This window comes from Anomaloglossus baeobatrachus, chromosome 1, assembly GCF_048569485.1.
Source record: "Anomaloglossus baeobatrachus isolate aAnoBae1 chromosome 1, aAnoBae1.hap1, whole genome shotgun sequence".
Lineage (NCBI taxonomy): Eukaryota > Metazoa > Chordata > Amphibia > Anura > Aromobatidae > Anomaloglossus > Anomaloglossus baeobatrachus.
Genome location: NC_134353.1, coordinates 310,176,243 through 310,199,604, shown reverse-complemented (window position 1 = coordinate 310,199,604; position 23,362 = coordinate 310,176,243). Strand labels below are relative to the sequence as shown.

The 23,362-nt window shown below is 46.3% G+C and overlaps 1 protein-coding gene across 2 annotated transcripts in view; it reads right to left on the bottom strand.

Annotated features, from left to right (window-relative positions):
- Positions 1-23,362, bottom strand: part of RASSF6 (Ras association domain family member 6) — a 281,755-nt gene that overhangs the window by 10,320 nt on the left and 248,073 nt on the right. For both annotated transcript variants that reach the window (XM_075351194.1, XM_075351201.1), the window contains 2 exons: positions 10,101-10,291; positions 3,656-3,757 (listed from right to left, as the gene is read on the bottom strand). In XM_075351194.1, coding sequence (XP_075207309.1) covers positions 3,656-3,757; positions 10,101-10,291 — 293 coding nt within the window. The remainder of the gene's footprint in view (positions 1-3,655; positions 3,758-10,100; positions 10,292-23,362) is intronic.

Genomic DNA, 23,362 nt, shown 5'->3' with positions numbered 1-23,362 from the left:
AGGGAACAATCAAATATAGTAAAAAGTAAACAAAAAGGTTAAAAACAATAAAAAAAATATATAATATTAATGAACTCAATCAGTAATGACAGAAAAGAAAACAGAAAAAAATTCAAAAACACCAAAATTGAGAGGTTTTTTTATCACCTGAATGCTGAAAAAGATGCAGTATTAAGCAATCAGACTGTCATATCTATCTAAAAATGATGTCAATAAAGATGACAGCTTCTTTCCCTGTAAGAACTAAACCCACACACATCTCTATCGACAGAAAAATTAAAACATAACGGGTCTTGGAAATACACCATACATAGCAAGGACACATTTATTAGACTATCTCAGCACAGGAACATATTTTTAACAATTGTGGAACTTATTTTTATCCCAAGATCTAATGATTAAAATGTACTTTTGTTTGTTGGACAACCCCTTTATCTCTTTCTTTTTCATCATGCAAAAGTTAGAGAGAACACTTGCCATATTTTTAAGCATAATTGTGCCATGTTACTAATCATTCCACATTTTTTCCCTATTTAAAATAAAAAAAGCTTATACTGACCTCCTGTACCAAAGCCATTCCAGTGGTGCTGCATGTTGCCAGGACTCACATGACCATGGGACGTCACCCGAGCCCCACATCCAATCAGCACCGTCTTCTGTCTCTATGTCTTCAGAACAAACAATCATCAGGGAGTGATCGCAGCTCCAGTGCCCATTTCCTGTTGATTAACTTGTTTGGGCAGTAAATAGCAATTGGGGTATTATAGAAAAACAAATAACTCCTAAAACATAGCATTTAATAAATATGCATTAAAAAGTGGACTGCCACCATAAAAGAATAAAGAGTGTTTATCATGGGCTGTAGAACCAAAATACCAGCCTCAGACAGATACACTCAGGCACCAAATGCAGGGGGTATGAAAGGACAAGTCATACACATACCTGCATCCTTGTCACATACAAAATGGTTGCTATGTTAGGACAGCAAATGCCATAAAACAACCGCAACCATACAGATAAAGTAGAAAAAAACGGTCTTACCGTATTTTCAAGGGCATAAGATCATAGAGCTCAACCTCAGGCGACCTCACCAAGGTCATACACATAATACCTTATGTTGGCTCAACCAAATAATGTACCTCCCAAAACTTGTTTGGGCCAAAGACATGGAGACAGAAGATGGCACTGATTGGATGTGGGGTTCAGGTGACTTCACAACGTCACATGAGCCCCGGAAATATGAACCTCGGCACCACTGGAATGACACTAGTATGGGAGGTGAGTATAAGCTTTTTAATTTTGCCTGGGGGAAACATGTGGAATCAGAAGGGGTTATCCTAGTAGTGGACAACCCCTTTAATGCTAGTGTGTCATCTGGTTTAGATAAGGGTGACCGAAACGTCTAACCTGGCATTGATTTTTGATTTACACCAAATTCATTACAAGTAGCCTATTGAATAGAAAAGAGATGCTGTGCACTGTATATTTCTAGCGCCGGCATCCCTTACTCACCACCCCGGCCAGGTTGCGTTCTCACCTTTTGCCTTGCGACTGTCCACATGTGCTCCTGCTGGTCTACTTCCCCCAGGGCATGTGAATGCCACACAAGCTCCCCAAGAATGTGCTTAGGGCATGCGCGCACACCGGCCCACCTCTTAAAGGCCTGTGCAATGACCTTAGTTAGTCTTCCAGTCTGCTAGCTAGTTATCAGGTTCTGTTATCCCTGTGTCCATCACCTGTACCTGTGCCCGCCTTCCATACGTATCGGTCTCTGCCATGGCCACCATACCTGTCTGTACCCACCTTTCTGTCTGCCTGAGCTATCCCTCCTGTACCTGCCTGCACCTGTGTCTGTACCTAAGTCCATCTCCTATCCTGGGGGTCAGCTGGCACAGTCCCGGTCACTGCCCTGGGAGTGGTGCCTGGTGTCTGCGTCGTGGAAGGTGCTTAGTTAACCCCCTCCCACTAAAGGGAGACCGGATTCCCCTGAGGTCCAGTGGATCAACTCCCGCTCGCAGTCTCAACTACACCAGCGACGAGCGTTACAATATACAAGTAATGGTCAAAAGTTTGAATACACCTATTGATTCAAGGGTTTCCCTCGTTCTCATTACAATGTGCAGATTGTAGATTCAGGGCTCGCTCACTAGAGTGTATAACGCAGAGAGTACTATCCGATGTTTTATTAGCTAGTGTGACGCCCTGGACTAGCCAGGTAGTCACAGACATAACAGCACACACACACCCTCCCCTGGACAGTTCATACCAGTCAAACAAAACCCTTCTTGCCTCCCTCCAGGGTCTGATGTCCACACCAGGTGGGGCAGAGCCAGGTGGTTGGCCCCACCCAGCGAGGAGTTCACAGGCCTGGAGGCGGGAAAAGGAACAGATCTGAGTTGGAGGTGAAAGTGAGAGGAGCAAAAGTCTGTGTGTGTCTGGGTCGGAGCCAAGGCACAGTCAGCAAGGTTGGCAGATGGTGGTGGCCGTCTGCAGGAGTTAGCGGATCACTGCGGAACAGTAGGACCAGGGTCGGGCGGTGGCCCGCCGGTACCGAACCGGGGAGCGGAGTGAAGCTAAGCACAAAGGCACGGCCATCGGACCCCGACTAGGCTTGGAGCCGCCGACAAAGGTCAAATCCGAGAGTGACTGGAACCCCAGGGGTTTCCTAACACCCAAGACCCGACAAAAGGCAACAGTCCACACCGTGAGGATACACAGCCACCGCCACAGGCTAGAGATCCAAGGGCCAGCGCCTGCGGGCAAAACGGGCTCCTTCGGTACCTATACGCCAGGGAGCGGACTACCGTTGGGAAACCATCGGAGTGAACACACTCTACACAGGTGCAGGGAAAGACAGCCACCATCAACCTGTCCGGTGAGAGCAAAGACACTGCAGCCGGCTGCGGGACCCGTCCATCCAGCCATTTGGTTTACCAGCGACTCTGTGGATTTGTGCCTGAGTGAGTACCACAGTGCCATCCGGCACCGTGCCACGCTGCCCCTGCAACCCTGCACCCCAGCCATTCAGCCTCCCCATCCCACAACCGGGCCCCGGGATCACCAACCCCTACCCACGGAGGGGACAACATCCTAGCTGCTCCCTGCAATCGCTCCCGGGATCCCCGTTATCAGCAGCGGTGGTGCCCATCATCACCACGACCCGTGGGTGGCGTCACGAACTATCTCCCCAAACAAACCACCCCCTTTTCACTCGTGGGCGAGGAGCGCTGCTCGAGTCCCCGGGTCCGGCCCACTGCTCGAGCCACCGAGCAGCAGCAGAAGTCCCCGGACCCGAGCGTAGTGAGCGCGCCCCTCCGCCCGCGACACTAGCACTCAGTCCAATGTTATACCATGGTGCAGTGCCGATGAGCGTATTTTTTTTTCATGCTAATTCGGCACGAGAAAAAAAAATTCAGCATGCTGCGATTGGCAGATTGGATAGCACACACTCATTCAAGACTATAGGTGAGTGTTGAATTTATTGGACTGCCTTGCATAACATTTTATACAGACTATTTGCATTGCTTCTTTGTTTTTTTTTTATTTTAGATGCATTTTAATGAAAAAAAAAAGTAAGGCCATACTCTGACTTGTAATATTTTAATACCTGAACTAATAAGACAACCCAAACCGTGTACATACAGTATGTGCTTACCTTGAACTTGTGTAGTAACTGCTCAATTACTTCTTTTGTTTTCATACTACTGTTAATCATGACTTTTGTTTCTGAACCAAAAGCTGGAGTGAAAATTGAGGTCTGAGAATAAGAAACAAGAAGTTAGGAAACAACCTAAATTGATTTTAAGAATGAAGCTTTAATCTCCAGTGAGTGGTTTCTGGGCGTTGCATATCATTGAAATGCTCTGTGGTATCTATTACCACACCCTTCCTTATGCATTTGAATGATGGCCAAATTGTCCAACCAGGGTCCGACAAAGAAGACACAACTTTAAAAGACAGAAAAGACAGGGCCATAATATAAAGTTTTTTTTTTTGTTTGTTTGTCTTTTTTTACTCCTATGCAACAGACCTAACAACATTATAGCGGGCTTTATACGCTACAATATCATTAATGAATTATCATCGGGGTCACGTTGTTTGTGACGCACATCCGGCGTCATTAACGAGATCGCAGCGTGCAACACTTAAGAGCGTTCTTAAACGATCGCAAAAGAGGGCAAAATCGTTTGCTGTGGAGAGGTCGTCCTGAAACAAAAAATCGTTTTCAGGATGTTAGTGATGTTGTTCCTCGTTCCTGCGGCAGCACACATCGCTATGTGTAATACCGCAGGAGCGAGGAACATCTCCTTACCTGCCTTCACCGGCTATGCGGAAGGAAGGAGGTGGGCGGGATGTTTACGTCCCGCTCATCTCCGCCCCTCCGCTTCTATTGGCCGCCTGCCGTGTGACGTCGCTGTGACACCGCACGACCCGCCCCCTTAGAAAGGAGGCGGGTCGCTGGCCAGGGCGACGTCGCAGGGCAGGTGAGTGCGTGTGACGGGGGTAAGTGAGGTTGTGCGACACGGGCAGCAATATGCCCATGTCGCACAACCGACGGGGGCGGGTATGATTGCTTGGGATCTCGCTAGCAAGATCGCAGGGTGTAAAGCCCGCTTAAGTCCTTCTTGTGCACCCACACAGAAATAGTGACCAAAGGGATGACTCTTTGTGATATCACCTTTTATAACCCCCTTGCAATATGGCCCCCTGTAATGCTCCAACAATGCTCCCAAAACTTAAAGGGAACCTGTCAGGTGAAATATGCACCCTGAACCATGAGCAGTTCTGGGTGCATACTGCTAATCTCTGCCTAACCGTCCCTGTATACACTAGTAAAGATAAAGAGAACTTTAGAAAAAGTATTTTTAAAGATCTTTTATCTTATGCTAATGAGTGTGGGGACTAGTCCCAAAGGCATTACATCCCTTGACTAGCCACCCTCTTAGCACGGAAGTGTGGTGCCCCTGAGGCTCAGTCGCCACAGTGTATTGCATCTCACTTAAGGTGCAATGCTCATCCGGGTAAGAAGAGGTTAATCACTGGTGTTTTTCACTTATACAACATCCAGACAGTGAGTCAGACAGTTACACAACTTAGGAAGCCAGCCAGCTTGGGAAATTCCCAGTTACCAGGGCAACAGCCACTATGAGTCATCAAGAAGGTGGGGGCTAATTTAGGGAGTAGGTATACACAAACAGTTTCAGTTTAGAATAGTCTGAGACTCTGAGCAACACGGTCACTAAGAGAGAGTGCTTGAGAGCCTCTCTTAGCTAGAACTGGGCAGACTGGAAGAGGGCGAGAGGCAACCGGTGGAGATGGTGAGACAGAGGAGAACATGGTAGCTGGAGGTCAAACCTAACCGTTCCCACAGTGCCAGCACTGACAGGGTGCAGAAGCCCTAGGGCAGTTTATACTCTATATTGTCTTCCAGAATTTGCAGGGGATGGGGATTTCAAGTCCCATCCCCCACCACCCATTTTCCCGAAGCACAGTGACACATAGGATCCGGGGTCAGGATTGCAGCCAGGCTCCATGGCAAGGATCCGTGCCACCTGCATATGGGACGGGATACTTAACAGAGACATGGGGATCCACAAACAAGCGCAAGGAAGAGAGGTCTCACACTCCACAGACACCTGTGATTGCCTCTGATTTACCCAAGACCAGCTGAGGCCCATTGCAGCAGAGAGCGGCACCTCCGGGGCAGCTTACAAACTATGAGTAAAGAGAACTTTAAACCGCAGCCCCCTGTGTCGTCCCTGTCTTTGCCGGCACCCCGCGCTTTGGCGCTCCCGTGGACTACTGCCCTCGTCATCCTCCCAGGGCCTGCATTGCCTGTGGGGACCGACACCATCCCGGCTGCTGTAACACCTGCTCTGGCTAGGAATTCTGCAGCGGCAGCTACTCCCTGGCCGCATACTACAGGTGGTATCATGACAAACTCTCCCAATCACCCGGCTTCCTCTTCATTTACTGCACGCCTCGGGGAAACGGAACCGGGCAAGGCCACCTGTGACATCGCCTGACCCACAACGGCCTGACAACAAGTAGATTAACCATCTGACCCGTGGGGCGCTGCAGTAGCATGCCCACAGGGGCATAGTGACAAGCTATTCAATTCATTATCACTAGTGGTGCCGCGTGTACATGTGTTCGCTGTGACCGAGCTTCTGAATGCCCGGCACTTCCAGTCATGCGCAGTAGACCTGTCTGAAGCCGGCACGTGTACACCTGGCTTCATACTGCACATGAATGGAAGTGTCTGGCATGGCACAGCAAACACAGGTACGCGTAGCACCGCTCGTGACGCTGCACTGAATAGCATGTTAGTACACCCCTGTAGGCGTGATAACATGCTAAGATGGCAGCTAGTCGGGGATATAAAGCCCTTGGGACTAATCCCCGCACTCATTAGCATAGGAAAAAATACGGTTAGGCAAAGATTAGCAATACATACCCAAAACTGATTGTGGGTTTGGGTGCATATTGCACGTGACAGGTTCCCTTTAATGATGTATTTACAGACATCATAATTATGCCCCACATGCATTATGCCACTACGGTCCCCCTCACACGTAGCTCACAGTGTTTCTTGATCAGTATCTAACCACACAGGATGCCCTCATGACATGTTGTCCCTACTGTGCCTCCCCACTATGCATATTGATGACCTTCATAGTGCCTCCTAGATAATGAGGATCCCTGTGTTCCTCTTTACACATTATAATGCCTTTAGTGTTCCCCCCCTCAGTATGATGCCCTCATAGTTGACCCACACAATAATACTCCCCCTTACAGGCCGGGTTCACTCATCTCAAGTAGTGAAATAATTGGGCCTCCTGAAATCAGTCTCAGATGATACAGGTGAAAGATGGAGCATGAAACTGACAGCTCCTACCTGTGCTATTATATTCACCTGTATATGTGCCTTATTAAAGCAGATCGTTGAATGTGGGACATGCCACCTCCCATACAGGAGAGAATGCTCCCCAAACAGGGGCTGTCATTTTGGACCCATTTTGGCTGGTATGCAAGGACCAGTTAGGAGTTTGTGGAGAGCATCCTGAAAAAAGCTGAGAGCATTTCAGCCTTAAGGCCACTTTACGCACAGAGATAAATCTTTGGCAGATCTGTGGTTGCAGTGAAATCATGGACATATTGTTCCATTTGTACACAGCCACAAACCTGGCACTGATTGTCCACAATTTCACTTCAACCACAGATCTGCTGCAGATTTATCTGTGTGTAAAGTGGCCTTTAGTGACCACCCAGAAAGTAATTAAAGAGGTTGTTAAAAATATTCATTAAAAATAGTTATTCCAACAATGCATTCCATCTACATACGATCACCCAGAACTGAGCTGCTGAGCTCAATGAATTCCTCGCTGTCATTATGAAGTCACCTATTTGGCACTATCAACAGTTTACAAAGTGAAAATATCTCACAGACTCCCCCCTGACATAGATATAATAGACCTGACAGTACTACACGGGATTCCCATTACAAAAAGAAGATGTCACACTAAGGCCCGTTTCACACGTCAGTGAAAAACACAGACGTTCTTCACTGACGTGTAAAACACGCACATGTCCCTCCGTGTTCCGCGATTCACGGCACACATGGGTTGTCCATGTGCAATCCGTGATCCGTGATTGCATATGGACATTACTCACTGCTGCTGTCCATGGTGCTGAAGTCTCTGGCTCTGCAGCGTCCGCCCATCGCTCTCAGCACCTACTTCCTGGTCGGGTTTTCCTGCTCTCATGAATATTCATGAGCCAGGCAGGAGCTGCCAAGAGCAGAGGCTCCAGAGCGAATCGCAGGCAAGGTAAGTTGAAAATATTTAATATTTAATATTTCTGGGATTTTCTGGTACGTGTTTCACTGATCACACACGGATCACACCATAGTGTTGTCCGTGGGTCATCAGTGATGCCAGAAAAAAACTGACTTGTCTCCGTGCAGAATCACGGCCACGCATGCACGCTGCACGGAGACACGTTCAGTGAAAAATCACTAATGTGTGAGCAGACCCATTGATTATAATGGGTCTGCGTATGTCAGTGATTCTGGCGTTTTAAAAAAAGCACAAACATACCAGAATCACTGACGTGTGAAACAGGCCTAAAGTGGTAATTTATAATAAAAAAAGCAAAAGTATTTATCTAGTGTGCAATAGTATGTATAGTAAGTATTTATCTAGTGTGCCTAAGCATCACAGCACATAGAAATGTAAAATCTAATGCAGTTCTTGATGTAAAGTAGCCATGGCTTTGGGATAAAATTTGCTTACATAGAGAGCAGACTATTTACACCAGGGGTCTCAAACTCGACTGGGTATATGGGCCACACATAGTAAAAAAATAATTTGGGGGGCCGCATTCTTTGCAGGACAAAGTGACATTTTTATTGGTACCATTTGTTTTTTATCTACACCTTTGGATCACTATTTTTGAACATTTTTTGCTTGTTTATTATAACAAACCTGCACATTTTTTTAAGTATAAAAAAAACAAAAAACAAAAAAAATTTAATGGGGAAAAAAAAATCATGCTTTATTTTGCATTTTTATTTTACATTTTATCCCTTTTTGTAAGTCATATTGTTTTACAATTAGCACCATATAGTAATTTTGGCTAACATCTTGTAGTAATGTTCCCATGCTGGTCCTTATCTTTCAGTAATGCCCCCCATTCTGTTCCCCTTCTTGTAGTATTGTGCCCCATCCTCGTCTCTTTGTAGTAATGTGGCTATCTTTGTCGTCATCCTGTAATATTGTGCCAATCTTTGTCATCAGCCTGTAGTAATGTGTCCATCCTTGTCCTCATCTTGTAGTAATGTGCCTATCCTTTTTCTCATCCTGTAGTAATGTCCACAATCCTGTTCCTGTTCTTGTAGTAATGTGCCCATCCTTGCCACCTTGTAGTAATGTACCCATCCTTGCCACCTTGTAGCATTGTACCCTATCCTTGTCCCCTTGTAGTAATGTGCCCATTCTTGTCCTCATCCTGTGGCAATGTGCCCATCCTTGTCCTCCTCCTGTAGTAATATGCCCACCCTTTTCCCCATCCTATAGTAATGTGCCCATCCTTGTCCCCTTCTTGTAGTAATGTGTGCATCATTGCCCCCTTTTACTAATGTGCCCAAGCATGTAGAAATGTCCACTTCACTGGTCCATCCTGTAGTAATGTCCCCTATAGTGCCATTCTTCACCCACGCATGCGCGCGCACACACACACACACACACATACACACACAAACACACACACAAACATTCTCATCTGTCCTCTGTATCCACGGTGTCCTCTTGCTGCCCACCAGTGCAGGGGCCTGCCATCATCAGTGGTTTAGTTCATATGAATGATTTGCCAGTTCTGCGCAGAATCAAGCTCTCTGAAAAGCTATTCCAGCTCCCGGACAATCAGAGGCCAGCAGGGGATATCATACGCGTCACCTGCTGGCCTCTCATTGGCCGGCACCTGCAATTGGAATAGGTGTTCAGAGAGCTTGACTATGTGTAGCACCGGCAAAACATGCATCCTGAAATAGAGCGCTGGACTGTGGCGGCCATGATCGTCAAGGGAGCCAAGGGCCTGCAGGCCGCAAGAGGCAGCCTGAGGGGCTGCATGCGGCCCGTGGGCCCCCTGTTTGAGACCTCTGATTTAACTGTATTTAAATTAACCTATATGAATCATATGTATGATTCAAATAGCTCACCAAAATGTTTTTTGAGACTCACAGTTTTCCACCTCCCAATAGACAATGATGGGCCCCATTCTTAGAATTAGTAGGGGTCCCAGCAGTCAGACCCCTAGAGATTCCACGTCATTGGGAATAACCCTTTCAGTGCATACTTTTAAGTTATCTGTCTTTGTGTATAGATAGTGAAATGAGTGGACATCATCCTGAGCGGCATACCGTAATTTAAAAAAAAAATAAAAATGCATGCTCTGCATTATGGAAAGATCAGGCATATATACTGCTGTCAGCTAATATGCAATGCAAAAAAATAAACATTTTTTACATTAAAAAAATTAATCATAATTCATCATCAACATTTTGCTGTTGTCTGACTCTACAGCAGATGAGCGCTCCTTACTTTAAAGTTGTAGAAATGTCCATTGATAGAAAACCGATGCTGCTGTAGCTGAGATCTGTCTGGAGTGTTGGGTCGAATCCTTTTTTTCACTAGCGCAGCATCACTCACTGTTCTATACAGAGGTGAATCTGGTATATCATCTTTAAGATTCGGTCTGAGAGTGCTTGTGTCATAGTCATATTTGATATAGTCTGTGGATTGTAAACAGATTCAAGATCGTGATTAAAGTTGAAAAATACCAAATATCAATGTAGCGAATAGATAGGTGTATTACCCCTGTGAGACTGTGACCGGGGTTATCTATGACGGCCAGTATGTCTCGCCCCGGTTGTGCTCACTCCATGATAGAAAGTAAATCCACTATAGGGTTAATGCTGTTTCCCTACAGGCTGAAGGGAGGGTTAAATAGAATCAGGAACAAGGGCAGGTGTGCCGGGTGTGAGGGAGTGAACAGAACTCCCTGAGTTTTCTGCTGGAGAGGCACATGTATTTTGTTATGGACTTTTGTTTGGACATTAAACCGTGTGCTGTGAACCTTAATGCCTGGATCCCGTGTCTTCTGCTGCGCAGCCGACCGTGCTACCTCACATATGGTGGAGAATGCGGGCATGACAGCCGGTGAGGTGTAGCATCCATCCCTGGTGACCCGGTAGCACATGTCCTGGATTCGAGCGGCTATACTACAGCCCAAACCCAGCGACGCCATGGAAGACATACTAAGGCTGCAGCAACAGACTAATGCACAGCTACAAGAGGCTAATGCACAGCAGCAACAGGCTAATGCACAGCAGCAACAGACCAATGCACACCTGCTCCGGGCGTTGGAACGTCAGCAGCAATCCTTGCAAGTGCAGGAAAAAAAACTCCAAGAACAGATGGATCAGGCCAATGCACGTCAGCAGCAATCCTTGCAAATGCAGGACAAAAGGCACCAAGAACAGATGGATCAGGCCAATGCACATCAGCAGCAAGCCTTGCAATTGCAGGAAAAAAGGCACCAAGAACAGATGGTTCTCCTGGCCAAGTCGATCCGTGCCGGACCGGCAGCAACAACCCCGGGACCGGGTGATGACGGCAGCGTCCGGAAAGCGGTGAGACAAGCGTTGCAAAAGATGACCCCGGGTGATGATGTGGAAGCGTTCCTGGCGGTGTTTGAGCGGGTGGCCGAGCGGGAAAAGCTGCCGACCCCGCAGTGGGCTGAGGTATTGTCGCCCTATCTGACGGGGTGTCTTGCTAAATTCTACTAAAAAGGGGGCTGAAAGCCCGTACTTACGAAGCGCTCACTGATATCCTAATCAGGCACGAATACTAATATTCTTTATAGCAAGATACTATTTATTTTAATAGCACATGAATATATATAGTCAATGGTACATAGGCATAAGAACTATAGTTATAGAAACTTATACAATAACAGAAATATGCATCAACATTACCGTTTATGTTGTAGCAATCCTTTCACATCGGAGGGAACTCGAGTTAATGATAAGAAATCAACATGGCATCTTGGCATGGCATCACAGGAACAGTGCGTACGTACACTTCAATGTCCTGGAAGGTATTTCCCTAATGCCAAGGAATACATGTCTTGAAGCAGTTTTAGATAATAAGGAAGTAACATTTACAGTTCCACTTACAGGAAACTTGTGGTTAGCTTAAAGACAGTTATAAGGAAGCTTGCATATGAAATTTACGGCTCATTGCAATATTTCACTAACACTATGGTTAAACTGTGGTCGGACAGTTGTCAACTGGCAGGATGTGCAGGAAATGTGCAGGAAGCTGCCGGTGCCCACAGCATTTTGTGGTCAAGTTACATGAACATGACTCAGCTGTCACATGCTGGTGGCCATTTCAACACAACCTACAATGTTTTCCTATAAAAATACACCAGACTCGCTTAATGGTAGGGAAAATACCTTCCAGGACATTGAAGTGTACGTACGCACTGTTCCTGTGATGCCATGCCATGTTGATTCCTTATCTTAACTCGAGTTCCCTCCGATGTGAAAGGATTGCTACAACATAACGGTAATGTTGATGCATATTTCTGTTATTGTATAAGTTTCTATGACTATAAGATTCTAAATGCCTATGTACCATTGATTATATTCATGTGCTATTAAAATAAATAGTATCTTGCTATAAAGAATATTAGTATTCGTGCCTGATTAGGATATCAGTGAGCGCTTCGTAAGTACGGGCTTTCAGCCCCCTTTTTAGTAGAATTTAGCAAGACATAAATTGGCGTAGTCGGCAGGATTACTTCTATTAGAGGTAATTAACGAATTTTTGTAATTTAGAAGTTAAAAACATATATTTGGCAAATTTCCAGATATTTTTTCAATCTTTTTGCATATAGTGTCAAAATGTTCAGAAAACGTAAGGATAATGTTAAGGAGGTTGTTGTGGAGATCCCATGCTGGATTGAGGCTCCCTACAATCTTATAGCACATGAATTGGTCAATTGTGGATTGGCAGAACAATGGCAGGATAAGCTCAAGGGTTGTGTACCTACTGATGTTGTGAATGTACTCAGTGGTGCCCCTGTGAAAGCAGGTGATGTAGTGTCTTGTGAATTGGCAGAACAATGGCAGGACAAGCTTATGGGTAGTGAAGCTACTGATGTGAATGTATTCGGTAGTGTCCCTGTGAAAACAGGTGATGTAGTGTCTTTAGGACGGCGCATCTGGATTTTGGCAAGTGCATATAGTGTAATGCATGAGCGTAAGCTAAAGATGCAGAAGAAAAGTTCCCAGGTGGAACAAAAGATGATAGAATTAGGTTGCCTGAAAACAGTTATGGAATGTAATACCCGACTGTTGAAGGATAAATTGGAACATTATCAGAATGTGGCACAAAAAGCTGCCATAAAAATTGCTCAAAATAAGTACAAGAAAAGAAGAAGAGGAAAAGTAAATAAAACCAAAGTGCATAAAAGTATCGCCTCAGCTTCTATAAACTGGGATCCCGATACTTGGGATGGGGATGTGTGGGATTCATCTTCATCATCTGATGAGGAGGATTACCATAAAGGGAAGATTCAGGCTAATCCAGTAAGGAGGCGCCTAGAGAGGACAGAGAATGAGATCATCCGGGAACATGTCCGGGATGGTCAGGGGAATCTGCAATATGACGAAGATGGTAATGCCATCACAAATGAGAAAACGATTCCTCATGTAAAAAATCGAGTAACCATTGAAGATTACTCTCAGGGAGAAGTTGATAGCATTTTAACACAGTTTAGACAAAAACCAGGAGAAGGAGAAATTCCCTGGTTGGTCAGGGTGCACGATCTCGGAGGAGGTGAAGTGCACTTTGATGCCGGAGACGTGGCAAAATTTGTCACCATGTCTCGTGACCCAGAAATTCAGAGATCAATAAAAAATTATTTTGTTGATCATAATGAGCATGGTACTCAAAACTTAATCATGATCTTAGCCCATGCTTTTCTGGACAAATATCCATCAGAAGCAGACTTTCCTATCAATGATAAACCTTGGTATACCTTAAAAGATGGTATGGAAAGGCTGAAGGAAGAAGCAATGAGGAATGCTCTTCCTCTTTTGGGACTGGATGATGATTATCTCCAGTACCCATTGACAGCCAGCATAAGTAATAGGCTGGTTAAACATGCTCCTCCAGCATATAAAACAGTTATTTTAACCTTAACTGTAGCGCTGACTGGAGAATCAATCGGTGTAGTTCTAGGGAGGATGAAGGAGTTACAGGATATGGGACAGTGGGATAAACCATCCCCTGGAGGCCATGTTGGTAACAGTAAGCCAAACAATCCTGATTGGAAAGAGAAATCAGTAGGGGAGGCCCCATGGGTGCCTCGAAAAGACATGTTCCAGGCTTTGCTTAAAGCCGGGATCAATAAGGAAAGGATTGATGGAAAGGAGACAGGAGAATTATGGAAGTTGTACAAACAGAAAGTTCTATCTGCAAAGAAAGTGACCACTACAAATGTGGAAGGGGGTTCAAAAACCCCCAAGGTAAAGAAATCAGAAGGAAAAGGGGAAAACCCCCCAAAGAAAGTGTCTTGGGAAGATTTTCAGTCAGTTTATCCATTGGAAGAACTGGCTGCAGCCGTGGCCACAAAGGTCACGGAAGGAAGGGCTAATGCACAGACTGAAGTCTGTGTAAATGAAAGTTCAGAAGGAAGTGATTTACCATAGGTAGCCAGCCAAGCCCCCCTATTGATAAACAGGGACGAACGTCCCTACGTCAATCTTAGCATACATTGGAAAGGGGGAAATATTCAAAGAGTCCCAGCTTTGATTGACACGGGGGCGGAGGCTACTTTAATTCATGGAAACCCAGAAAAAATAAAAGGACCTCGAGTAAAAATTGCTGGACTAGGTGCTCAAGTGATCACCAGGGTTCAGACACAGGTAGCTTTGAAGATAGGTAATTTACCTATCAAGCAGTATACGGTGCTGGTAGTACCTATACCAGAATATATTTTGGGAATTGATATCCTAAAATGGATGACTCTTAATCTAACCGAAGGAAAATTCTCCTTTGGGGTTATGTCTTGTCATAAGGAAATGCAGATCTCACATTATATCAATGATATAATGATACAAGGACAAGATGAGCAAAGTGTGAAAGATCAATTGACAAAACTGGTTGCTCATATGTGGAGTAAAGGATGGGAAATCAGTGATGCCAAGGTTCAAGGACCGTCTCAGGTGGTAACATTTCTAGGGATTCAGTGGAACAAGGGGCACAGAGAGATCTTGCCCAATGCCAGACAGAAAATTATTAATTTTCCGGTCCCTAAATCCAAACAGGAGACTCAGTCTTATATTGGATTGTTTGATTTTTGGAGACAACATATCCCTCATTTGGGACAAATGTTGGCTCATTTGTACAAAGTAACGAGTAAAAAATATGAGTTCCAATGGGGAGAGGAACAGCAAAATGTGTTTGAGATGGTCAGGGAAGTGTGGCAAGACATTGAAGGGATTATTCAATCTACCAAGACCACTGTATTTCATGTCGATGCTCATGTCCCTACTAACTCACTTGAACGTTTGTTTAATTCAGAAGCAGATAAAGCAGCAGCCATCAGACAAATCAGTCCAACAGTTGACAAGGCAAGGTACAGCTGTTTGGGCACACCAGAAAGAGCGACGCCTTATTCAGCAGGTTTAGACCTCAGTACATTGGAAACTGTCGTGGTACCCCCAGGTAAGGTAAAACCAATTTCAACAGGATTGGGTTGCCATATACCAAAGGATCATTATGGTCAAATAGCCACTTGTTCTAGTTTAGTGTTAAAAGGAGCCATAGTGGTGGGAGGGGTAATAGATGCAGATTATCAGGGAGAAATCAAGGTACTGATGCTAAATTTGGGAAATGAACCTTTGATATTGATGAAACACCAGAAGGTGGCTCAGATGTTGATAATTCCAATAAACTTGTCTGAAATAAGAGAAGGAACTGCCCCGGCAGAATTAACAATACGGGGTATTAAAGGTTTTGGATCCTCTAATATTAAAAATGTAGGAGTAAAAATATGGATTCAAAACCTCCAAGGACCGCCCTCAGAGACAGCGGTAATAGCGGTCGGAAAAGATCGTACTCTCCTGATAATGAGACCAGGAGTGGGGAAGTGGGAATATGTCCCACAAGAAAAAATGTTATTTACGAGAATAATAGTGTATCTTTATTTGCAGAAGGTGTGGTAAATAAGCGGAATCCATGGTATCGGTTACTGGGAAGAGCTCGATAGTGATGAGATGGAGAAATTCCTGTGTTTCATGTTTGCCTCTCTGGTCGTTGGATGGACAAGTCTACATCAGGAGGAACCTGTGGCGAATGAATTTCTGATGCACCATCACATTTTCAACACACAGATTGCTGGATCTGTACACATTCTTCAGTTACAGCCACCAGTATCCCTTATCTGGATGTCCCGGTATCGATGGAGGAAATCTTAAACTGGAAAAGTTGTTCTGATCATCTTGCTGATAAAGACACTCGAAGTGTTCGTCTATAGAATACTACAGTACCCATTTCCGTAGTGGGATGGATCAATCTTCCATGGTGGCAAGGCAATTTGAATGCAACAGTCACCAATTTGCAATATCTGGCTTTTAAGGGAGGAATTTGGGTACTAAGAAATAAGACTGGACTGACTAACCTGGGATTCATCTCTATGGACTGTAGATGCTTTTAAACCCAGCTTAGTGGAAAGGACAATTCATGATATGTTATGGCCTTATGCCAATATGTTCATAAATGGGACTAGTGAAACTTGTAGTAACATATCGGGAAATGTAATGTGTAATGATTCCTTTGAATATCGAGCAAATGCCAAAACACATGATATTCAAGGGAGCTTTTCAGATAATATTGCTTTTAGTTTTAATATACTATACATAGTAGTGAAACTGATTATATTTGTGATTCAACGTTTATCTAAACAAAGACAAAATTTGTGGCAAACAATATTTCTTGGTCATGGTATGGTATATTCCGAGTGATCTTCTTCTAGTGGAATACTGATGATGGAAAATAATCCCTGGGATCAAGGACCGATTGTGATACCAATGTGATATGACTGAAGTTTGAATGACTATTAGATAGGGATCATAATCATAAGATAGGAGTGATCCCAGATATTATTTGATCCATCAATAATTCAGTATCAAAGAAGATGTCCTTTGGATAATATTTCACTAATGCCAAGGAATACATGTCTTGAAGCAGTTTTAGATAATAAGGAAGTAACATTTACAGTTCCACTTACAGGAAACTTGTGGTTAGCTTAAAGACAGTTATAAGGAAGCTTGCATATGAAATTTACGGCTCATTGCAATATTTCACTAACACTATGGTTAAACTGTGGTCGGACAGTTGTCAACTGGCAGGATGTGCAGGAAATGTGCAGGAAGCTGCCGGTGCCCACAGCATTTTGTGGTCAAGTTACATGAACATGACTCAGCTGTCACATGCTGGTGGCCATTTCAACACAACCTACAATGTTTTCCTATAAAAATACACCAGACTCGCTTAATGGTAGGGAAAATACCTTCCAGGACATTGAAGTGTACGTACGCACTGTTCCTGTGATGCCATGCCATGTTGATTCCTTATCTTAACTCGAGTTCCCTCCGATGTGAAAGGATTGCTACAACATAACGGTAATGTTGATGCATATTTCTGTTATTGTATAAGTTTCTATGACTATAAGATTCTAAATGCCTATGTACCATTGATTATATTCATGTGCTATTAAAATAAATAGTATCTTGCTATAAAGAATATTAGTATTCGTGCCTGATTAGGATATCAGTGAGCGCTTCGTAAGTACGGGCTTTCAGCCCCCTTTTTAGTAGAATTTAGCAAGACATAAATATTTATGTCTTGCTAAATTCTACTAAAAAGGGGGCTGAAAGCCCGTACTTACGAAGCGCTCACTGATATCCTAATCAGGCACGAATACTAATATTCTTTATAGCAAGATACTATTTATTTTAATAGCACATGAATATAATCAATGGTACATAGGCATTTAGAATCTTATAGTCATAGAAACTTATACAATAACAGAAATATGCATCAACATTACCGTTATGTTGTAGCAATCCTTTCACATCGGAGGGAACTCGAGTTAAGATAAGGAATCAACATGGCATGGCATCACAGGAACAGTGCGTACGTACACTTCAATGTCCTGGAAGGTATTTTCCCTACCATTAAGCGAGTCTGGTGTATTTTTATAGGAAAACATTGTAGGTTGTGTTGAAATGGCCACCAGCATGTGACAGCTGAGTCATGTTCATGTAACTTGACCACAAAATGCTGTGGGCACCGGCAGCTTCCTGCACATTCCCTGCACATCCTGCCAGTTGACAACTGTCCGACCACAGTTTAACCATAGTGTTAGTGAAATATTGCAATGAGCCGTAAATTTCATATGCAAGCTTCCTTATAACTGTCTTTAAGCTAACCACAAGTTTCCTGTAAGTGGAACTGTAAATGTTACTTCCTTATTATCTAAAACTGCTTCAAGACATGTATTCCTTGGCATTAGTGAAATATTATCCAAAGGACATCTTCTTTGATACTGAATTATTGATGGATCAAATAATATCTGGGATCACTCCTATCTTATGATTATGATCCCTATCTAATAGTCATTCAAACTTCAGTCATATCACATTGGTATCACACGGGGGAACCCCAAAAAGCGTACCTGGACCTCTGTACCGAGGACGCCATTGACTATGTGACCCTGAAAGCCGAAATACTGGCTCGGTTGGGGGTGAATACCTATGTACGGGCTCAGCGGGTAAATCAGTGGTTCTTTGAGGAAGCCAAACCCGTACGCTCCCAGGCCTATGACTTGTTGCATCTTGTAAAAAAGTGGTTGCAGCCTGACACTCTGAGCCCGGCGCAAATGGTGGAAAGGGTAGTAGTGGATCGTTTTGTGCGCACTATACCCGTCACCGTTCAACGGTGGGTCGGACAGGGTGACCCGAGTACCCTGGACCAATTAGTGTCCCTGGTAGAGCGGCATGTGGCTACGCAGGACTTGATACGGGACACTGAGACTTTGCGTACCGCCCGTCGGTCCGGCCCCTCCAAGCCTAGGGCCAAGGACCCACCGCTGACAACGGTGCAGGAGTCCCCTACCGTCCCGTCTGAGGCCGCGGCCGCCATTCCTGAGGTCCGGAAGGTTCTGTACCCTAAACGACAACCCGTCAAGGGGGTTTCCGTCCCCATTAGATGTTGGCGGTGCCAGCGGGTGGGACATATGGAAGCCCAGTGTCCACTCACCACGGAGCCCATGGATTGTGGGGTTACCCGGCGGGGTTCAATGTATGCTCAGGTGGTGTGTACCGTTGACCTGGTCTCCCCAGAGACGGAGCCCCACTTGTGCCAAATACAGGTGAATGGATGTCCAGTTACAGGATTGTTGGATTCCGGAAGCTTAGTGACCCTTGTGCGATCCACCTTGAGGGCTAAAGTAAAGGCCACAGGACGCACCGTGGGGGTGGTTTGCATACATGGGGACCGCCGCGACTATCCCACGGGGATTGTCACCATCACAGCACCTTGCGGTCAGGTGCAACATGAGGTGGGACTTCTTAACACTCTTCCTTATGACGTGATCCTAGGAAGGGATCTGCCCTATTTTTGGACTTTATGGAGGGGACCCCCTAAGTCCCCTCAGATATTGGTTGGTCCGGGACCTGAGCCCTACAATCCTGAATCCGGGACACCTGCCGTAGGGGTCACCATGATAGGGACAGAGTGTGAACCCGATAGGTCGCCCCTAGAGGTATTGGCAGGAGAGGCTGAGACGGTCGAGCCCATCCCGGAGTTGGAGGCGTCCCCGGATACGTTTGGGACAGCCCAACTCCAGGACCCTACGTTAATACATGCCCGGAGTCAGGTGACAGTAGTTGACGGGGTGGCACAGCTGCCCGGTGCCCAGGTAAGGTACCCCCATTTCGCTCTTAAGCAGGATTTACTCTACCGGGTAGATGAAATACGGGGCGTGGGGGTAGAACAGTTGGTGGTGCCCCAGCCGCATCGCCGGCAGGTCCTCGACTTGGCTCATAAACACCTGATGAGTGGCCACCTAGGGGTCAAGAAAACTCAGGAGCGAATATTGCAAAGGTTCTATTGGCCCGGGGTCTTTGGGGAGGTAAAACGGTTCTGCGAAACCTGCCCGGAGTGTCAGCTTACCGCACCCCTGACCCATTTTCGCAGTCCGTTGGTACCGTTACCCATTATAGAAGTCCCTTTTGAACGGATAGGGATGGATCTGGTGGGGCCCCTCGTAAAGTCCGCTCGAGGGCACCAACACATCCTAGTGATCGTTGACTATGCCACCCGGTATCCCGAGGCGATACCTCTCAGACATACTGCAGCAAAGCTTATAGCTCGGGAGTTGTTTGCTGTGTTCTGCCGGGTGGGGTTGCCCAAGGAGATCCTTACGGATCAGGGGACCCCATTCATGTCTAAAGTGACCAAAGAGCTATGCCAGCTACTCCAGATCAAGCAGTTGCGTACGTCTGTGTATCATCCTCAAACGGACGGTTTAGTCGAGCGTTTCAATAAAACCCTGAAAACCATGCTAAGAAGGGTGATTTCAAAAGACGGGAAAGACTGGGATATGATGCTTCCCTATTTGATGTTTGCCATACGAGAGGTGCCACAGGCATCCACGGGGTTTTCGCCTTTTGAATTGTTATACGGGCGACATCCCCGGGGATTGTTGGACCTGGCAAAGGAAACATGGGAACAAGAGCCCACCCCCCATAAAAGTGTGATCGAACACATTTTAGGTATGCAGAACCGCATAAGCGCGGTCATGCCAATTGTGAAAGAGCATTTACAGGAGGCTCAGGCCGCGCAAAGCGGCCGCTACAATAGACAAGCCACCGTGCGGACCTTTAAACCCGGGGATCGGGTGTTGGTATTAATCCCCACGGCGGAGAGTAAATTCCTGGCTCAGTGGCAAGGCCCCTACGAGATAAAGGAAAGAGTCGGGGTGGTTAACTATAAAGTATTGCAGCCCGGTAGGTGGAAACCTGAACAAATATACCATGTCAACCTATTAAAACCTTGGCAGGAACGGGAAAGCCTGATGGCTGTTTATTCCCCACCTCCCTCCTCTTCGGGTCGTTCACATCCGGCTCCAGCAACCTCCGGAGAGGACGAACCGGAAGTAAGGATTGGAGAAGCCCTCACCAAGCAACAGAGGCGAGAGGCCAGACGGTTGGTTCAGCAGAACCCCGATGTCTTCTCCGAGCTGCCCGGTAGGACCAGTCTGATACGACACGATATTGTCACCGAGCCCCACCTGAAGGTACGCCTGAAGTCATACCGGGTACCGGAGGCTCGACGACAAGCCATATCGGAGGAAGTAAAGACAATGTTACGCCTGGGGGTCATCGAAAAATCCCGGAGTGAATGGGCTAGTCCGATTGTCCTAATACCAAAACCCGATGGCTCCTTAAGGTTCTGCAATGACTTTAGGAGATTGAACGAAATATCCAAGTTCGATCTCTACCCCATGCCCCGGGTGGATGAGCTGATTGATAGGCTGGGACAGGCGCGATATTTTACCACGCTCGACCTGACCAAGGGGTACTGGCAGGTGCCACTAACGGAGTCCGCCAAGAAGAAAACCGCTTTTGTTACGCCGGAGGGTCTCTTCCACTATGTTGTCTTGCCTTTTGGGTTACATGGCGCTCCGGCCACGTTCCAGAGGTTGATGGACTTAGTGCTGGAACCCCACCAGGCGTATGCATCAGCGTACCTGGATGACATCATTATTTACAGCTCCGATTGGCAGACTCACTTGGAACAGGTACAAGCGGTGGTGGACGTGCTTCGAACAGCCGGATTGACAGCCAATCCCAAGAAATGTGCATTGGGACTCACGGAAGCCCGCTACTTGGGCTACGTGATAGGCCAAGGAGTGATTAAGCTCCAAATTAACAAGGTTGAGGCGATCCAGAAGTGGCCTAGACCCCTGACCACGAAGCAGGTTAGGGCCTTCCTGGGTATCGTGGGGTACTACAGGAGGTTTGTAAAGGATTTTGCGGGACTATCAGCCCCCTTGACGGACCTTCTCAAAGGCAAGAAGTCCGTCATGGTGCGCTGGACTCCACAGGCCGAGGACTCCTTCCGGGCCCTGAAGGAGGTCCTGTGCGGACAGCCCGTTCTGGTCAACCCTGATTTCCGGAAGGAGTTCATAGTACAGACTGACGCCTCGGAGGTCGGCCTGGGGGCAGTGCTGTCTCAGGTGGTTCAGGGGGAGGAACATCCCGTCACCTTCTTGAGTAGGAAGCTCAACCCTCCCGAGCGGAATTATAGCGTAGTGGAGAAGGAGTGCCTGGCGATCAAGTGGGCCTTGGAGTCCCTACGCTATTACCTGCTGGGACGGCAGTTTCGCTTGGTGACGGATCACTCTCCACTGGTCTGGATGAGGTCCGCCAAGGAACGGAATGCCCGGGTTACCCGGTGGTTCCTTTCTCTGCAGAACTTCCGGTTTACGGTTGAACACCGGGCCGGTGGGTTGCAGGGCAACGCCGATGCCTTGTCCCGCGGCCCGTGTTTGATGGCTGGAGTTCAACCCCGCACGCTTGAACTGAGGGGGGGGGTATGTGAGACTGTGACCGGGGTTATCTATGACGGCCGGTATGTCTCGCCCCGGTTGTGCTCACTCCATGATAGAAAGTAAATCCACTATAGGGTTAATGCTGTTTCCCTACAGGCTGAAGGGAGGGTTAAATAGAATCAGGAACAAGGGCAGGTGTGCCGGGTGTGAGGGAGTGAACAGAACTCCCTGAGTTTTCTGCTGGAGAGGCACATGTATTTTGTTATGGACTTTTGTTTGGACATTAAACCGTGTGCTGTGAACCTTAATGCCTGGATCCCGTGTCTTCTGCTGCGCAGCCGACCGTGCTACCTCACACCCCCTTAATGATGGAGCCAATTTTGACCTTAATGACCAGACCAAATTTTAGAAATATGACAAGTGTCACTTTCTATGGCAGGGGTGGGGAACCTTTTTACTGCCGGGGACCATTTGTGAAGTTCTAGCAACCTTCAGGGGCCACACAAAATTATCAATGTAAAAATTACCAAGCTATATTTGATCAAGCAATTAACTCACCCCTACTGTGGTGGCCGGAGCTGCTTCTCTTTGCTGCGGCGGTTAATTTTCAGTGATAATGACAATGCAACTTTGCTTCTCACAACTACTTTTCCAGGTTTGTCTCGGCCTGGAGCGCAGTTAACACTTTGTGATAATAAGATTGGTAAACAGATGATGGGACTCCTGTATATACATCACATAGGAGACATTGGGACTGCTGTACCTATATATCACAGGAGACATCGGGGGCACATGTATCACACAAGGGGCTCGGGACATATATATGACCCAGCCCCTCGTGTGATGTAAATTTTCCAGCCCCTCCTGTGATGTATAATTCCCAACCACTTCTGTGATGTATATGCCCCAGCCCCTCCTGAGATATATATGCAACCAGCCCCTCCTGTGATATATATGCTCCCAGCTTCTCCACTGTGATGTATATGCCTCAGCATCTCCAATGTGGAGTATATGCCCCCAGCCCCTCCTGTGATGTATATGGCTCAGCTTCTGATGTGATGTATATGCCCCAACCCCACTTGTTATATATATGCCCCCAGCCCCTCCTGTGATGTATATGATGCGCCCACGGGGTCTCTGGGGTTTACTCGTCACCGGGCTGGTGTCG